This window comes from Choloepus didactylus, chromosome X (assembly GCF_015220235.1).
Source record: "Choloepus didactylus isolate mChoDid1 chromosome X, mChoDid1.pri, whole genome shotgun sequence".
Lineage (NCBI taxonomy): Eukaryota > Metazoa > Chordata > Mammalia > Pilosa > Megalonychidae > Choloepus > Choloepus didactylus.
Window position 1 is genome coordinate 121,652,899 of NC_051334.1, and position 18,972 is coordinate 121,671,870.

The following is an 18,972-nucleotide window of genomic DNA, read 5'->3' on the forward strand; positions in this document are numbered from 1 at the left end:
AGGATTCAATCACTGTGGCTTTACTGAAATGATTCAAGACCAGAAGTACATCAACACGCCCTGTAGCTGAAGGATAGATATGACGCAATTTCAAGATTTCTAGTACTCCTAGAAATATGTCTCTGCCTCAAAGAAGTCTCCCCTACTTTCAGGAGTAAACAAAAATAGGATAGATATCATTTCTACCTACTCTGAATACATCTTATTTATGCTTTTTAAAAACTGTAAAATAAGTTAAGACAACCGAGTATCTGTGCTATTTTTTCATTGCCAAAATTGTGACTAATTTTACAGGTTGAGAGATTCAGAGTACTTTGTCTGCACTCCATTTTTTATTTTGGAGATCTTGAAAAACATTTCAGTTCCACGAGGTGACTATAAAACATTCTGAATCTGTCAACCTTGGAAATACTCCTCCTGCACAAAAAAGCAAGCTATGTTTCTCTTAAGACAGTATTATGTCTTTCTTTTTTCAAGGGACCCTTTTATAAAACTGCATGACCATTCAGTCTCAGCTTGTGTAGAAATATTTCACATTGAAACAACCAGTAGCCTGTAGACTTGGAAAAATATAATTCAAAAAGTAATTTATATGATGACATTTAGTACTCTCCTTCCTATAAAATATAATTTCCCTTGCTTACACTATAAAGTTGTAATTATTCTTTACATCTAGTTGGTTTCTGACTAAACATATGGTGTTCTTGTAACAGTCATATACTTGTGTTTATGAGATTATATATCAACATTGGGATGTAAAATCCTGACAAACATTAAGCTATAACCTGCATAATCTTCTAAACTCATCCCCTTCTGTAGGATTCCCTAAGACCCTAACAGTAAGTGTTACAAAGCTGCTTTGCACTCTTACTTCTGTTGTTACTTTCTTGTATTACTTTTCAGAACTCACTTACTTGATAGGAACCAATTTATCCTTGAAATAAAGAGGTTTTTGATTGGTTAGCTATCATACATCTTTATTTGTTAAGACATTAACTTTTAAAGATGTTCAGAAAAGCAGTTTATCACTCAGAATCAGCCACTCAAATAGACAGTATCCTTTCTGTCATGTTTGAATATAATCTGTCTCAAAATAATTATTTCATTTAACTGCCATCCTTCTAGAGTCTTAAGTGGCCAGAAAAATCTCACCAGCAAAGAAAATTCATCTGGAATAATCCACCAAATAAAAACATAAACTCTTGGAGGATATGGTCATAACATACAAATGGCTTATGAAATATGAGCAACTTTGTAGGAAAAGGCCATCTCTTTCTCCCCCCTGCTCTAGTACTCACCACCACATCAGATTAGTCAATTGAAACTTTTAGGAAACTGGGAAGTGTGGTGTAGAGATGATTAAATGCAGAGACATTTATATTGTGCCAGGGCCAGACAAAAGCATGGGGGGCAGGGAGGTAGGGGAAGAGGTGGGTCTCTCCCTTGGAGATCTGTTTCCAGTCACTGGGATTGGTCAGCCATCCATGTCCTGAAGACCCCTGGGCCTCCCAGCCTGTGTACTCCCCGAACTCCAGAGTCGTATATTCTGCCCACTCAACATCTCCACTTGGGTGGTGTGCCAGTTTGAATGTATTGTGTCTCCCCAAATGCCATTATCTTTGATGTAATCTTCTGTGGGCAGACCTATCAGTGTTAGACTGTAATTCTTTTGAGTGTTTCCATGGAGATGCGCCCCACCCAACTATGGGTGATGACTCTGATTGGATAATTTCCATGGAGGTGTTGGCCCACCCATTGGGTGGGTCTGAATTAAATTACTGGCACACTATATAAGATCAGACAGAGGAGGAGCTTGCTACAGCCAAGAGGGACATTTGTTTAATTCCCACTATGTTTCTAGAAGCTTCAAGAAAGTTCCAGGCTTGACAAAAGCTACAGGACCTGGAGATTGATTAAGGTGAGGCATAGAAAGCAGTACGTGAAGAGTCCCAGCTACCAACTTGGAAGACTGGGTGGCTGGTGGTGACACCAGTGAAGAAACGGAAGGCACGGGTGTAGATTCTGCATAGCATTTGAAATCAGAGACAAAAGAAAAGAGAATGCATAGATGGGCTTCTAGATCCATGGCTTGTGCCCGAGGGAAAATGGTAGAGCCATTTACTGGGACAGGAATGCATGGAAGAGAACCAGGTTTGCAAGGGATCCAAGACTTCATGTTTGAAATGCCTGCAGCCACCTGTTCTAGTTTGCTAATGCTGCCAGAATGCAAAACACCAGAAATGGATTGGCTTTTATAAAGGAGGGTTTATTTGGTTACACAGTTACAGTCTTAAGGCCATAAAGTATCCAAGGTAACACATGAGCAATCGGGTACCTTCACTGGAGGATGGTCAATGGCGTTTGGAAAACCTGTTAGCTGGGAAGGCACGTGGCTGGCGTCTGCTCCAAGTTCTGGTTTCAAAATAGCTTTCTCCCAGGACATTCCTCTCTAGGCTGCAGCTCCTCTTCAAAATGTGACTCTCGGTTGCTCTTGGGGCATTTGTCTTCTCTTAGCTTCTCTGGAGCAAGAGTCTGCTTTCAACGGCTGTCTTCAAACTGTCTCTCATCTGTAGCTTCTGTACGTTCTTCAAAGTGTCCCTCTTGGCTGTAGCAAGCCCCTCCTTCTGTCTGATCTTATATAGTGTGCCAGTATTTTAATTCAGACCCACCCAATGGGCGGGCCAACACCTCCATGGAAATTATTCAATCAGAGCCATCACCCACAGTTGGCTGGGGCACATCTCCATGGAAACACTCAAAGGATTCCAATCTAACACTGATAGGTCTGCCCACACAAGATTACATCAAAGATAATGGCATTTGGGGAGACATAATACATTCAAACTGGCACACCACCCAAGTGGAGATGTTGAGTGGGCAGAAGAATATACGACTCTGGAGTTCAGGGAGTGTACAGGCTGGAAGGCCCAGGGGTCTTCAGGACATGGATGGCTGACCAATCCCAGTGACTGGAAACAGATCTCCAAGGGAGAGAGACCCGCCTCTCCCCCCCACACCATGCTGTTGTCCGGCCCTGGCACTTGCGCGCCATTGCATCTGCGAGAAGGACAGCCTGGGCTGGGGCCGAGCTCACTCCTTCCTCAGGGCTCAGCGGGGGCTCCGGGGCTCTGGTTCCCCTGCCCACTGCCATGTGAGCTACTTCTGCTTCCGCTGTGCCCGTGGCTCTCCATGCGACACTGCTCTCTGTGTAACCATGTCCACAGGTTGAGCTCCCAAGTTCAATATTAGGCATTTTTAAGGCAGACAGTGATACATGTCCAGTGCCGGAAAAAATGTAAACATATATATGTATCTATGTGTAGGCATGTTGATGGATATAAGTGATGTGTTCATATGTAGCACATATTTATATATTATACTGTGTCCATATATTTACATATAATATATAAATACATTTTAATTATATTTATATATTTTTTATATTATATATTAATATTATGTCATCTTAAATATCCACAGTAATATATAACTAAAACACACAGCAATGTCATAATGAGTAGTCATGTACTCTCAGCGTGATGAATGAATGGATGGATGAATTTAAAAAGAAGAAAGTCACTAAACACGTAGCAAAGTTTTCGTGAGAACTTTTATGCAAAAGCTATATTGTGCCCAGACTCATGCATAAAAGCAGCAAATTGTTTCAAATCCATTGAATCTCCAAAGAAACTGTTCAGTTCTCAGAGAAGTAGGAAGCTCTGTTTCCAGAATTTTTTGAAAGCATCATTTCAAACAAACCTGCTCATCTGGATCCATTTTTTCCCCAGGTGGTAGAAGATCATTAGGCGCAATCACTGCATCTAACTCTGCAGAGCCGGCCTGGCCCTTCCGAACATCAAATAAGCTTTTAGCACAGTCTCCCCCACCTGAACTGCCCGCTGCCCCCGGGAAGCACAGACTCCAGTGGGCTCTGCTGAAGCAGGCAGCCGGGGCCGGGGCTCTTCTCCCACAGGCTCTTTTTCCATCTGCCCCAGTTTCCTGCCACCAGGCCAGGAGTGTCCACAGGACAGTGCTAACCAGCAGTCACTTCTATCAAAGCCACAAAGTTTTTAGTGGCTGATTTCTTAACTCCCATGTGAGAGTCAAATCAGATTTTCCTTTTGATTGGCTCACTTCATAACCAACCTAGTTAAGAAAAATTAGAAATAAGGAAGACCAGTATGGAAATGATTTAGCTACTCTGTTCAACTCAATATTTGGTAGTCTTTCAAGGAGCAATGTTATCACTATGTAACAGCAATTAAAAAAAAAAGTGTCATGTTGTTAGGAAGGATAAAAAGTTGAAAAACTGCATGGCTTCTCTTACGACAGCTCCTGCAAAGCAAGTTTGCCTATGTGCAAGAACCCAAAATAATCCAAGTATAAAAATAATTGATACATTGGAATGATACATGTTTTCTTGCTAAGTTTCCACTGTCGCCAAATACTTTGTGTATAATAGATTTAAAATCGTAAGATTGAAAAGTAAAACTATTTTATACACAGTAGCTGAAAGCATAGTTTCTCGTTTATTGGTTTGATGATTTACCGTATAATGATTCCAAATAAGAAAACCCCTCTCATGCAAGCATGCCTAGACTTTATGATGATAAGCTTTAGGGGTCATAATTTATTTTAGAAGAATTATAAGGTCACTTACTATTGTGGGTTGTTTGTGTGGACGTGAAATGAAGAGACACCTTTGCACTTTTCAGGCGGGTCTGTCCCCAGTTCGCGATGGCCTGCAGCTCCACCAGGTAGCTGCAGTCTGGCTGAAGCCTCTCGAGGACCACAGAATTTTCAGACTGTAAGTGAAGAGAATGTACCAGAAGTCCACTGCAAACCTTCCATGCCTCTTGCCTTCTTTGCAAAAACTTGTACAGCATTATAAGGCACACCCACTTCTCTAGCTTACTTATGTCTACAGTTTTCTGAGATGAGCAACTTTTCTACATCTTTGAGATCTAAATATTCTGTTTTATTACTGATCAAAATAAATTTCACAGATAGGCCAAAATGTATTTTTCTAATTATGCTCCTAATCCAATTATTGGATCCTTTCAGTTGCATGGAAATGACTAATTCTGGTCCTCCTTTTCCAGATACCATCTTGCAGAGAACACAGAGATGTTTATATAAACTAAGAGGCTTATCACGGCACATTTTGTGCACCATTATGGTACCTGGAGGAAATTATGAATTGGCATTCTTCTATTTATATGATATCTACTCTAAATTTTCTATGAGGAGATTTTCACCAAAAGTTATAAGAAAAATCAACCTAACAGAATGCTTTACGATTTTTTGGCCATAAATACTGTTAATATCAAGTGCTTACTAAATTTTCTGTGTATTATGCATAAAATTAAAGAAAGCCAATAAAAACAACAGTAATTTTCCCAATGGCCTCAGGCCAGATAGGAATTCTTCTAAGATCAATAGGCCAAGTGGCACATCCATGTGAATGCAACTGATCAATGGTGGGGCCGACACTGAAAGAGGTCTCCTAACTCAGAGGTGAGTGTTTTTCTCGAGCTAACGAACATAAGTAGGATAGGAAGGTGCCTTCGAAGAACTTATAATGAAGGGAAATAAGGCTGTTGGTTTAAAATTCAAAACATACATCACTTGATACTAATAAATGACACTGGGCCAAAAAATAACTTTTCCATAAGTAGTCAAACCCATGGAATTAGCATTTATGAAGCAAAAAATCATCCATGGAGCATTACACAGGAGACAGTCAGGGGTGCACGCTTTCCAGCAAAGAGCACTCCTGTTTCAGGTATGGAATGTTCTACACCACAGCCATTACATTCCCAGGTCATCAAGCAGTGAGTCACATAAGGAAAGCTCTTCCTTAAATTCCGACCACAAATTTGGGTCTTGGTGATCTGTTTTCAGGGAGAGAACAGGACTGGCCTGAGCCCTCTGGGACTGAGGGAGAACGCTTACTGTAAGCTAACAGAAAACATTGTGAGATGCTTCAGGCTTTTGATGCTTCAGGATGAACGCTCAGAAATCAGCCTTCTTCTGCCCTTCAGCTTTGGAGGCAGACATGACTGTAGGGCTGAGAGCTGGGTCCCTCTCCCAGGGGATGCCCAGAGGCCTCTGGCAGCCTGCAGGCTCCTACCGTGAGGGATACATCTGCTTCATCACAGATGTTCTTCCACTTTTAACATAGGGATGTCTGCATAAAGTACCCAGCCCCATCTCTTTTAGTCAGGGTGCCTTACTATTTGACTGTGTATCACTCTCCCTAAAACTAGTAACATCAAGCAATTAAAACAAAATCACTTTTGAAACAGCATTTCCTTGAAAATGCCCAATCGCCTTAGTTGCCAAGAATTTTAGAATGATATCTTAAGAAATGGGAAATCATTGATACTCAAGAAGATTAAATAATTTCTCATTTATTTTTTCTTCTTCTGATTTTCTAATCCTAACCTCAATCGGTCCAACTTTAACACTGAGCTCTTCAATGATTCATACCACATACAGTTTCTCTCTTGTGGATCCAAAAATATGTCACTCATAAAATAGTGACCTAGGATTTGCGCTTCTTTGGATCTCTTAACAATAATTTTGCTGTTGACATTTTATTTACTTAATGTATCTGCAGTAGAAATCAATTACAAATTTTCCTACTATCTATCCACTTGATGCTGTTTGGTCATTAACAGTGTTTGGTGGGGTCAACATTTTATTATGTTACACATCTTGCTTTAGGTTCTTGTGATTCTGAAACTTTTCTCAGAATTAAAGACAGAACTGCCAGAAACTTTTTTAAAAATAAAGCCAAAGTAGTATAACTGCTAAATATCAGTGATATGGCCTTTTCAAAACATATTATATAATTCTAAATGGCCTAGATATTTGAAGCTTTATTGCAAAAAAAAAAGGCCTCATTTAAGCATTTTTAAACCTGTGTCTATTTATGGAATTTGTATGAATTAGGGAGAAATGTGTTTATGTAAATTTTATAACAAGTTAAAGGAATGTATACTAAAAGGAAATCAAATGTCTCCTTTCTACACACTAAACACTTCACATAATTCCAAATGTTCACCATACTAGAAATCTCATTGCAGAAACAGTTCAATAAAGATTTTATTACTTGGCCTCCAGGGAATAAACCATTACAAATTCTTTTAATCAATGAGAAATACACAATGTCAAATAGGCATTTTCCAAGCTGTTCACTGTTCCACTGTTTAGATTACAGATGGAAACACCCTGCCACAGAGAAGCCATGAATATTTCTTCAATTTACAAGAACCTATTTTTAAAAGACCTAAGTCTAAGGACAGTTTGTATTACATCATTTTCAATTGCTCAGCAGTTGAGACAGAGCAAATTTAAACTGTTCCTGTTATTTCTACAGTGGTGACACAGACAGGGATACAAGTTGGGCAAGGAACTATTTCAAACATGTTCACCTAAAACATAGAAGGCAAAACTGTTGACATGTTTCCCCAGGCTCTGAACGTACCTGATGAAAACTACAGGGATGGAAACTTTTCCTCCTTCCCGTCCCTCTCTCTGCTTGGCCAGGTCCACTTACCACTTCAGCTGCCTTGGGTTCAAATGTCCCCTGCACCAGCAGCCTCACTCTTCCTTCCAATTCCCACTTACCCCATCCGTCGTCTTTCTCCGCTTCTTTTTAGTTGGGACGAGTGACTTGCTGTTGACTGTCCAGCTCCAAAATACCTTGTAGTGGTGCACTGGTACATCTGGCTCCTCTGAGGGTTCCCAAGCCAGCGTCACAGTCACACTGCCATCACTGTTCGTGGTGGAATTTGCAAGCCGGAGGTTAGCTGGGGCGGGGGGCGCAGATGGATCTGAAATACAAGCCACATTCCCCAACTATCAAGGATGACAACAAAACCTGTGTCCTTGTTCATGGAATGATTGTTCTGTCAAGGCATGGGGCATTGCTCTTTATATGTGGAAAAGCTGAAAACAAGCACAAAGTAAGATCCTCCTTTTTAAGCCCCAAATTTTAAAAAATGGTTTACAAAAACATAAGACACAATTTTTTGGTATAAATCTATAAATCTAGGCATTTCTACATCACTACAGCCCAAGCAAATTTTCATTGTGTTGAAATTAACAGTCTGTAAAGCATGGTAAAATTCAATTCAGCTTAGCTGGTATTAAAGAGGTAAACAAAGTTGAAGCATCTTTGAACATTTTGAAAAGAAAAGAGAAACCCAGCTCAAACAAATAACTGCTTTCATCTTAGTTAGTGGCACTGTAGCTTTTCATTATTGCATCAACTAAGAGCAACAAAGACAGAAAAGCAAAAATACATTGTGCCATTTTTTGGTCCACATTACACACCGGATGACTTATGGGTAACATCCATTTTTGTAATTTTACGATTTCTGATTTTGTCCCATGAGCCAGGGCTTTCTCAGCTGTCAAGAGATTAGATTCTGGAATTATTACCCTACAAGCCTCCATTTGAGGAGATTGCATTTAGATGACTAAATGGGTGCTAAGCTAGAGGGTCTTCATTTCCTTTTCTGCTACAAATTGAGCAAATCTAGATGCCTCTCACCACGAATGATTTACACATGGTTTGTTTTCAAGGCTCCTGTACAGGAAAATACTTTTGATAGTTCTAATTCTAATACCACCTGCACTGGAGGTGCAAAGCATGTCTAACCTGACACAGAATAAGAAGACTGGAAGAAAAACATCCATGTTTTTATTCAAAGCACATTATGTGAATCTATTCACCTCTAGATTCTTAAGAAGTTCCCAGGGAATCACACTGGGAAAGGCTGAGCCAGTGACTCCCGGGTGGGGCCCAGGGATGTAGATGTTTGTGTAAAACACATTCTAAAGTAGATCTGTGGGCCAGAAGTGAAAGGTACAGCATCTGTGGACACCAACCGAGACATGTCAATACTGTTAGTTCTGTATGAGGAGGCAATGCATGTTGCTGATGTTGTAGGGGTGGAAGCAAAGGGCTCCCTTGCCTTTCGGGTTCAAGAGACCTGGCAGGGGAAGGGGCAGTTCCCAGTCTGATGATCTAAGTTGACACCCTTCCTCTCTCCCTTCTCTTTGAAACACCTCCGTGTGCCCTACACTGGACATGGGCTACATTTCATCACCGTAAGTGTGGGCCAAGGGTCCTACAGACAGTAAGAGTTTTCAACCCTTTTATGGAAAAAAAAAAAAAGATTATCATGGTGGTCTAGTGCATCGGTCACCACAATTTTTCCCTAGAGCATCAGATAGCAAATATTTTCGGCTCTGTGAGCCACAGAGTCTCTGTTGCAACTGCTTGACTCTGCCGCTGTAGCTAAAATGCAGACACAGACAACACATGAACAGATGACTGTGGCTCTGTTCCAAAACAACTCTATGTACAAAACAGGCAGCAGGTGGAATTTGGCCTGCAAGTCCAGTGTTTCCACTCCTGATCTAGCTTATCTGAAAAGCAGTGAAACCATAAGCTGTATGAATCTTCATATAAGCACCAAGTTTATTTCTAATTTTACACATACATGATTTGGCTTTTTTGATTAAATGTTGGCACCACTGCTCCCATTTTATTGATGAGGACACTGAGGATCAACTTGTTCAAGAGCATAAGGTGAGGAGGCTCAGATTCACCCCAGGGCTACTGGGTTCCAACACCAGTGCTCTCCCATCCCCTGCCCTGGGAGTCTTAAATCCAGAGCATATGCTCCCCCATCTCACCTTGTTTATGGTTTCATCCCAATCTTTTTTTTTTTTTTTTATTAAATTCAGTTTTATTGAAATACATTCACACACCATATAATCATCCATGATATACAATCCACTGTCCACAGTATGATAACATAGTTATGTGTTCATCACCACAATCTATCTCTGAACATTTTCCTTACATCAGAAAGAACCAGAACAAGAATAAAATATAAAAGTGAAAAAAGAACACCCAAATCATCCCCCCATCCCACCCCATTTGTCCTTTAGTTTTTATCCCCATTCCTCCACTCATCCATACACTAGATAAAGGGGGTGTGATCCACAAGGTCTTCACAATCACACTGTCACCCCTTGTAATCTACATTATTATATAATTGTCTTCAGGAGTCCAGACTGCTGGGTTGGAGTTTGGTAGTTTCAGGTATTTACTTCTAGCTATTCCAATACATTAAAGCCTAAGAGGTGTTATCTATATAGTGCATAAGAATGTCCACCAGAGTGACCTCTCGACTCCATTTGGAATCTCTCAGCCACTGAAACTATTCTGTCTCATTTTGCATCCCCCTTTTGGTCAAGAAGATACTCTCAGTCCCACGATGCCGGGTCCACATTCATCCCCAGGAGTCATACTCTGCGTTGCCAGGGAGATTTACACCCCTGGGAGTCAGGTCCCACGTGGGGGGGGGGGCAGCGAGTTCACCTGTCGAGATGGCTCAGTTAGAGAGAGAGAGGGCCACATCTGAACAACAAAGAGGTACTCAGGGGGAGACTCTTAGGCACCATTACATACAACTTTAGACTCTCCTTTGTGGCAATGAGCTTCATAAGGGCAAGTCCCATACTCGAGGGCTCAGCACATCACGCCGCCAGTCCCAATGTTTGTGACAACATACGCTAGGGGAACAGCATCTCAAAGTTTAGAGTTAGGCCTTACAATTCAGGGATAGAGTTAACTGCTGTAAGAGCTTACAATCTAGGGACTATTACAATTATTGTGTCCACGTTAGGCTATGTAATAAGATTCAATTCTGAGTTTACACATTGTAGTTAGTCCATATTGGTGAGGCATCATCCCTCTCACCATGTTTTCTCCAACACTTTTACTCCTATATATATATTTTCCTACAATTTTATAGAGTTATATTCACATACCATACATTTATCCACAGTGTACAATCAGTTGTTCATGGTATCATCATAAAGTTGTACATTTATCACCACAATCAGCACTTGAACATACTGATTACTACAAGAAAAATTGTTTTTTTTTTTTTTAGCAATAAGAAAAAATGATAAAAAGAAAAATAACATGTCATACAATACAATATACTACTAAGGACAGCAAATAACACCACTACCAAGAATCCCATATTACTCCCCTATATCCCCTTCTCATATACATTTAGCATTGGCGTATTGCCTTTGTTACATTTAATGGAGGTATATTACAATGTTACTGTTGACCATAGACTCCAGTTTGCTTTGACTATGTTTTTTCCTGAATACCATCCCTTTTTCAAATTTCTACATGGTTGACATTCATTTGCTTTCCCACATGCAAAAACATTTTTATATTTGTATATTTAGTAAGAGTCATTGGCCACTCCAGTTTTTGCCATGTTATACAGTCCCAGTCTTTATCATCTATCTTTACCTCTGGTGTCATACATTCTCCTATCCCACCTCTTTCAGCTTTACTCACAGACATCTTTGTTCAGTGTACTTAAAATACCGTGATACCATCACACAGTATTATGCTATCTATTTCTGGATCTATGCAATCAATCCTAAACATTCTGTAGTCCTTCAGCATCAAATGGCTGATCTCTGCCCTCTTTCTATCTCCTGGTCGCCTGTGTTGTCAGCTTTTAACTCCCAAAGTTTGTTCATTAATGTCTGTTCATATTAGTGAGACCATACAGAATCTGTCCTTTTGTTTCTGGCTAACTTCACTCAACATAATGTCCTCAAGGTTCATCCACATTATTACATGATCCATGTCTTTGTTCTGTCTTACAGCTGCATAATATTCCATCATGTATATATACCACAGTTTGTTTATCCACTCGTCCTTTGATGGACATTTGGGCTGTTTCCATCTCTTGGCAATTGTGAATAATGCTGCAATAAACATTGGTTTACAAATGTCTGTTTGTGTCTTAAGTTTCAGTTCCTCTGAGTATATACCCAGCAATGGAATAGCTGGGTCATATGGCAAATCTATATTTAGCTTCCTGAGGAACCTCCATACTGTCTTCCAGAGTGGTTGCACCATTCTACATTCCCACCAACAATGAGTAAGTGTGCCTCTTTCTCCACATCCTCTCCAGCACTTGTCATTTTCTGTTTTTTTGGATAATGGCCATTCTGGTAGGTGTGAGATGATATCTCATTGGGGTTTTGATTTGCATTTCCTTAATAGCCAGTGAAGTTGAGCATTTTTTCATATGCTTTTGAGCCATTTGTATTTCCAATTCAGAAAAATGTCTGTTCATGTCTTTTGCCCATTTTTTAATTGGATTGTTTGTCTTTCTGTTATTGAGATGCAGGATTCCTTTATATATTCGGGATATTAGACCCTTATCTGATATGTGGTTTCCAAATATCATCTCCCATTGTGTAGGTTGCCTTTTGACTTTTCTGACAAAGTCCTTTGATGTACAAAAGTGTTTAATTTTGAGGAGATCCCATTTGTCTATTTGTTCTTTGGTTGCTCGTGCCTTGGGTGTGAGGTCTAAGAAACCACCTCCTTTCACAAGATCTTTAAGATATTGCCCTACATTTTCTTCTAAGAGTTTTATGGTCTTGGTGCTAATGTTTAGGTCTTTGATCCACTTTGAGTTAATTTTGGTATAAGGTGTGAGATGGACATCCTCTTTCATTCTTTTGGAAATGGATATCCAGTTCTCCAAACACTGTTTATTGAACAGGCTGCTCTTTCCCAGTTGCTTCGGCTTCACTGCCTTATCAAAGATCAGTTGTCCATAGATGTGAGGGTCTACTTCTGAACACTCAATTTGATTCCATTGATCAGTATATCTGTCCTTATGCCAGTACCATGCTGTTTTGAGCACTGTAGCTTTGTAATATGCTTCAAAGTCAGGTAGTGTGAGACCTCCCACTTCACTCCTCTTTCTCAAGACATTTTTGGCTATTCGGGGCACCTTACCCTTCCAAATAAATTTAGTTATTGGTTTTTCTATTTCTGTAAAGTAAGTTGTTGGGATTTGAATTGGTATTGCATTGAATCTGTAAATCAGTTTAGGTAAAATTGCCATCTTAACTATATTTAGTCTTCCAATCCATGAACATGGTATGTTCTTCCATTTTTTCAGGTCTTGTTCAATTTCTTTTAGCAGTTTCTTATAGTTTTCCATGTAAAGGTCTTTTGTGTCCTTGGTTAAGTTTATTCCTAAATACTTGATTCTTTTGGTTGCTATTGTAAATGGGATTTTTTTCTTGATTTCCTCCTCTTGTTGCACATTACTTGTGTACAGGAACACTACAGATTTTTGCGTGTTGATCTTGTAGCCTGCTACTTTGCTGTATTCATTGACTAGTTCTAGTAGCTTTGCTGTAGATTTTTCTGGATTTCCTACATATAGAATCATGTCATCTGCAAATAGTGAAACTTTTACTTCTTCCTCTCCAATTTGGATGCCTTTTATTTCTTTTTCTTGCCTAATTGCTCTAGCTAGAACTTCCAGCACAATGTTGAATAGCAATGGTGATAGTGGGCATCCCTGTCTTGTTCCTGATCTTAGAGGAAAAGCTTTCAGTCTCTCCCCATTGAGTGTGATGTTAGCTGTGGGTTTTTCATATATTGCCTTTATCATATTGAAAAAGTTCCCTTCTATTCCTATCCTTTGAAGTGTTTTCATCAGGAAAGGAGTTGAATTTTGTCAAATGCCTTTTCTGCATCAATCGAGATGATCATGTGGTTCTTCTGCTTTGATTTATTGATGTGGTGTATTACATTAATTGATTTTCTTGTGTTGAACCAGCCTTGCATACCTGGAATAAATCCCACCTGGTCGTGGTGTATAATTCTTTTAATGTGCTGCTGGATTCGATTTGCGAGTATTTTGTTGAGGATTTTTGCGTCTATATTCAGTAAAGAAATTGGTCTATAATTTTCTTTTTTTGTAGTATCTTTGCCTGGTTTTGGTATTAGGGTGATGATGGCTTCATAGAAAGAGTTAGGTAGCTTTCCCTCTTCTTCAACTTTTTTGAAGAGATTGAGCAGGATTCGTACTAATTCGTTCTTGAATGCTTGGTAGAGTTCACATGTGAAACCATCTGGTCCTGGGCTTTTCCTTTTTGGGAGCTTTTTGATGACTGACTCAATCTCTTTACTTGTGATTGGTTTGTTGAGGTCATCTATTTCTTCCTGAGTTAATGTTGGTTGTTTATGCTTTTCTAGGAAGTTGTCCATTTCATCTAAGTTGTCTAGTTTATTAGCATATAGTTGCTCATAGTATCTTCTCATTATCTCCTTAATTTCTGCAGGGTCGGTAGTTATATTTCCTTTCCCATTTCTGATTGCATTTATTTGCATCTGCTCTCTCTTTTTTTTTGTTAGCCTAGCCAGTGGTCCATCGATTTTATTGATTTTCTCAAAGAACCAACTTCTGGTTTTGTTGATTCTCTCTATTGTTTTCCTGTTCTCAATTGCATTTATTTCTGCTCTTTGTTATTTCTTCCCTTCTGCTTGCTTTGGGGTTAGTTTGCTGTTCTTTCTCTAATTCCTCCAGGTGAGCAGTTAACTCTTCAATTTTTGCTCTCTCTTCTCTTTTAATATAGGCATTTAGGGCAATAAATTTCCCTCTCAGCACCGCCTTTGCTGCATCCCATAAGTTTTGATAAGTTGTGTTTTCATTGTCATTTGTCTCGAGGTATTTACTAATTTCTCTTGTAATTTCTTCCTTTACCCACTGGTTTTCTAAGAGGGTGTTGTTTAGCCTCCATATGTTTGTGAATTTTATGACCTTCTGCCTTTTATTTATTTCCAACTTCATTCCATTGTGGTCTGAGAAAGTGTTTTGTATAATATCAATATTTTTAAATTTGTTGAGACTTGCTTTGTGACCCAACATGTGGTCTATCCTAGAGAATGTTCCATGAGCACTTGAGAAAAAAGTGTATCCTGCTGTTGTTGGATGTAGTGTTCTATAAATGTCTGTCAAGTCTAGTTCGTTTATCATACAATTCAACATCTCTGTTTCTTTAGTGATCCTCTGTCTAGATGTTCTATCCATTGATGAGAGTGGTGTATTGAAGTCTCCAACTATTATTGTAGAGGTATCTATTTCTCCTTTCAGTGATCGCAGTGTTTGCCTCATGAATTTTGGGGCATTCTGGCTTGGTGCATAAATATTTATGACTGTTATGTTTTCTTGATGAATTGACCCTTTTATTAATATATAGTGTCCTTCTTTGTCTCTTTTAATTGTTTCGCTTTTGAAGTCTAACTTGTCTGATATTAATATAGCTACTCCCGCTTTTTTCTGGTTGTTGTTTGCATGAAATATCTTTTTCCAACCTTTCACTTTCAGTCTATGTTTGTCCTTGTGTCTAAAGTGAGTTTCTTGTAGACAGCATATAGATGGGTCCTGTTTTTTAATCCATTCTGCCAGTCTGTGTCTTTTTATTGGGGAGTTTAATCCATTTACATTTAGTGTTATTACTGTAAGGGCAGTACTTTCTACTACCATTTTATTTTTTGGAATTTATATGTCATATCTTATTTTTTCCTCTCCTTTTACCTTTCCTGATAATCTTCATTTCTGCAGTCTTCTCCAACTCTCTCTGTCTCCTGTCTTTTCCTATCAGCCTGTAGCACTCCCTTTAGTATTTCTTGTAGTGCCGGTCTCTTACTCACAAACTCTCTCAGTGTCTGTTTCTCTGAAAATGTTTTAACCTCTCCCTCATTTTTGAAGGAAAGTTTTGCTGGATATAGAATTCTTGGTTGGCAGTTTTTCTCTTTCAGTATCTTAAATATATCATGCCACTGTCTTCTTGCCTCCATGGTTTCTGCAGAGAAATCTGTACATTGTCTTATCGACTTTCCCTTGTATGTGATGGATTACTTTTCTCTTGCTGCTTTCAGAATCCTCTGTCTTTGACATTGGACAATCTGACCAGTGTCTTGGAGTAGGTCTATTGGGATCTATTCTATTTGGGGTACGTTGTACTTCTTGAATCTCTAATTTTCTGTCTTTTGTAAGAGTTGGGAAATTTTCAGTGAATATGTCTTCTATTCCTCTTTCTGCCCCTTTTCCCCTCTTCTCCTTCTGGGATACCCATAACACGTATATTTGTGCGTTTCATGTTGTCACTCAGTTCCCTAAGACCCTGCTCATATTTTTCCATTTTTTTCACCATCTGTTCTTTTGTGTGTATGAATTCGAATGACCTGTCTTCCAGTTCACTGATCCTTTCTTCTGCCTGTTCAAATCTACTGTTGTGTCCCTTCATTGTGTTTTTCATCTCCTCCATTGTGGCCTTCATTCCCATGAGTTCTGCCATTTGTTTTTTTAAGTTTATGAATTCTTCTTTATGGTCAGCCAGTGTCTTCTTTATATCCTTCAGCTCTTTTGCTATATCTTCCTTCATTTCATCAAATTTATTTAGCATTAGTTGCCTCCACTCCTGTGTCTCAGCTGAGCTATTAGTTTGTTCCTTTGGCTGGTCCATGTTTTCGTGTTTCCTGGTATGGCTTGTTATCTTAAGTTGTCTAGGCATCTGATTCTCTTGATTAGTTTATTTTGGAGCTTGTTTTCTGTCTTTTACCTAGTGGTTTTCTTGTTGGTTGGCTTTGTTTTCTGGCCTCTGTTATTCAGTTCAACTTATTCTAGACCTGTAACTTAGGTTCTATTTAGTTGATCAGAATTTTTCCCCTCTTGTTTTTTCTGTTTCTTGCTCTGCCTCTATGTAACCTTTTTGTGAGTGGGTCTCCTCAGATATGGTCGACCCTAGTCAGATTTTCCCAGTCTAGTGAGGCCCAGGTCTCATTGGGAGGGTATGGAGTTTTCCTGAGAATGAGACCCTCCTATGAGGCCTTTAGAATTGGTGCTTTTCCTCTCCTGTCCAGCAGGTGGCGCTGGCCAGCCCACAGCTCCCCCACCAGTATAAGGAGGTATGGAGCCTTTAGTTCTCCTGGTGACTCTGATCCTGTCAGGGGCGTGGCTGACTGAAGTGGGAATCTAAATTCCAGCCCCTGGGATCTGAATTCCCAGAAGGAGGACTGCCAGTTGAGCTGTACCTCCCTCCACTCTCCCAATCCTCAGAACTCCAGTTGTCTCTCAGGGGCACCATTCCCTTCTCCTCTCTCCTCTTTGGGGCCTCTCCAGGTAGATTCCTTGGTCAGCCTGAGTTGCCAATTAAAGACGGGGCTGGAGGCCTTCAGTAGTGAATACGGAATTCAAAAACACTGTGGGTACTCTGTCTCCCCTCAAGCCCAGCCTAGTCCCTTAACCTGGGCTTTCCGATAGAAAATAACCACATATATTACTTTTAGATTAAAAAAAAAAAGAAAAAGTAGAAAAGAAATCAAGAAAAAGAAAAAAGGAAAAAAAAAATTAGAAAAGAAATCAAGAAAAAGAAAAAAAGAGTCTCTTTCAAATGTCCTTCCCCAGCCTGGAAGTTTTGTCAGTGTCAGAATAGAGCATTTAAAGATATGCTTTGGGCTACTGTCTGATAATTACTCTCCAAGGGCTTCAGTTCCACCCCTGCCGGGGGCTATTGAAATGCAAAAAGATAAGGGATCAGTGAGAAGCCAGAAGGGACAAAATGTAAGGGAAAAAAAAAAATGGCTTTTTTGGAGTCTGGGAATGGGTGCCCGCTTTTACGTGCCCCCACTTCTTGGAGCCCAGCCTTTCTTTAGCACCCCAGCTCCCAAAGTTAGTTAATTAATTTGTTAATTAATTCTGCAGTTGAGGCTGGGTTGAGCCTCCCTTCTTGTCCTCAGCAGATTGCTGTTTTTTGGTTCTTTTTTCCCCCCCTTTCAGGGAGCGGGCAGCAAGACAGTCTGTGAGGTCTGGGTGGGGAGGGGCGCCAGACCCCTGGTCCGGGGAACTTACAATGTTCGCTGCGATCTCGGCTTTTCCTCCAATTCCAAACCTGTGTCCAATGTGTGACTGGTCACTGGAGACCCCGAAAACACTGCTTCACACAGTTCTTGGGCAGTTGCCAGCCGCTCCAGGGGAGAGACGAAACTCTGCTCCTCACCACTCCGCCATCTTTGCCTTTTCCCCCCAATCCCTCTTAAGACCTTCACAATTATCTGCAGAAGCACATTTCAGACAACAAAACCAAGAATGCTTTCTTTCAAAGATAATTGAAATGGCAAGGTCATACTAGCTCTCTTTAGGTACAATCTGTGTAATTTCCAATGTAAAATATATTGAATATTTACCATGTAAATTCAAATTGAACCATTTAGAAAAGTAGTTCCCTTTTGTTTACGATTGCACATGATGCTTTCAGCAAAGAAAGATGTTCTTTCTTTGTTTAGGTTTCAGAAAGACAGATTTAAGTTTCCATCACTTGTGGAATTTTTTGTGGTAATGCCATGGAGAAAGTGGCTCGTGGGAAGGTTTGGCACAATAGAACGTTCTTGAGGCACCGGTGGGTAAAGTGACAAATGAAGTCACTTATCACCGCCAGAGAAACAGCAGTCTATTATTGCACCAATGAGAAATCTCCCGGGAAAGGAGCACTTCTCTGCCTGTCCTGGGAGAAACCCCACCTTTCTTGTGAGCCCGGCTCTTCCAAGGTTCCAGGGAGGCTATGTGGTAAACACAGAAAACCCATCCCCTGTTCATTAAAAGAACAACTAAGCAGTACATAAAGGGCTATCAAGAGAGCAAGTAAATAATCAAAACAAATATATACATACACATGAAGAGGTGCAACATATATTTCCAAAAAATGAATGTCAATTTATTTATTTGTGTTCCACAGATGATGTCTATGGATCAAATACACCACTGAAAAGCAGTATAGGAATAATTCTTAAGGTATTTATTTGGCTGCAATCACATGCAATATTTTTTAAGCAATGGTATAACTATGTACAAATCCTCCAACTAAATATAAGATTGGCTTTAATATTTAAGTCTTCTCTTTTTCTTTCTAGACTCAGCAGTTGGGATAGTTTTTCTTCTCTCTTTAAAAAGAAAAATCACCTTGCAGTATTTCTAGACACACAACAGCTTACAAGTCTTTGAAAAACTGCTAAAGCTGCACTGCAGGCAGATTTCCAAC

At 39.8% G+C, this 18,972-nt stretch overlaps 1 protein-coding gene across 5 annotated transcripts in view; it reads right to left on the reverse strand.

Annotated features, from left to right (window-relative positions):
* Positions 1–18,972, reverse strand: part of ANOS1 (anosmin 1) — a 205,124-nt gene that overhangs the window by 16,194 nt on the left and 169,958 nt on the right. For all 5 annotated transcript variants that reach the window (XM_037822310.1, XM_037822312.1, XM_037822313.1 and 2 more), the window contains 2 exons: positions 7,636–7,841; positions 4,661–4,805 (listed from right to left, as the gene is read on the reverse strand). In XM_037822310.1, coding sequence (XP_037678238.1) covers positions 4,661–4,805; positions 7,636–7,841 — 351 coding nt within the window. The remainder of the gene's footprint in view (positions 1–4,660; positions 4,806–7,635; positions 7,842–18,972) is intronic.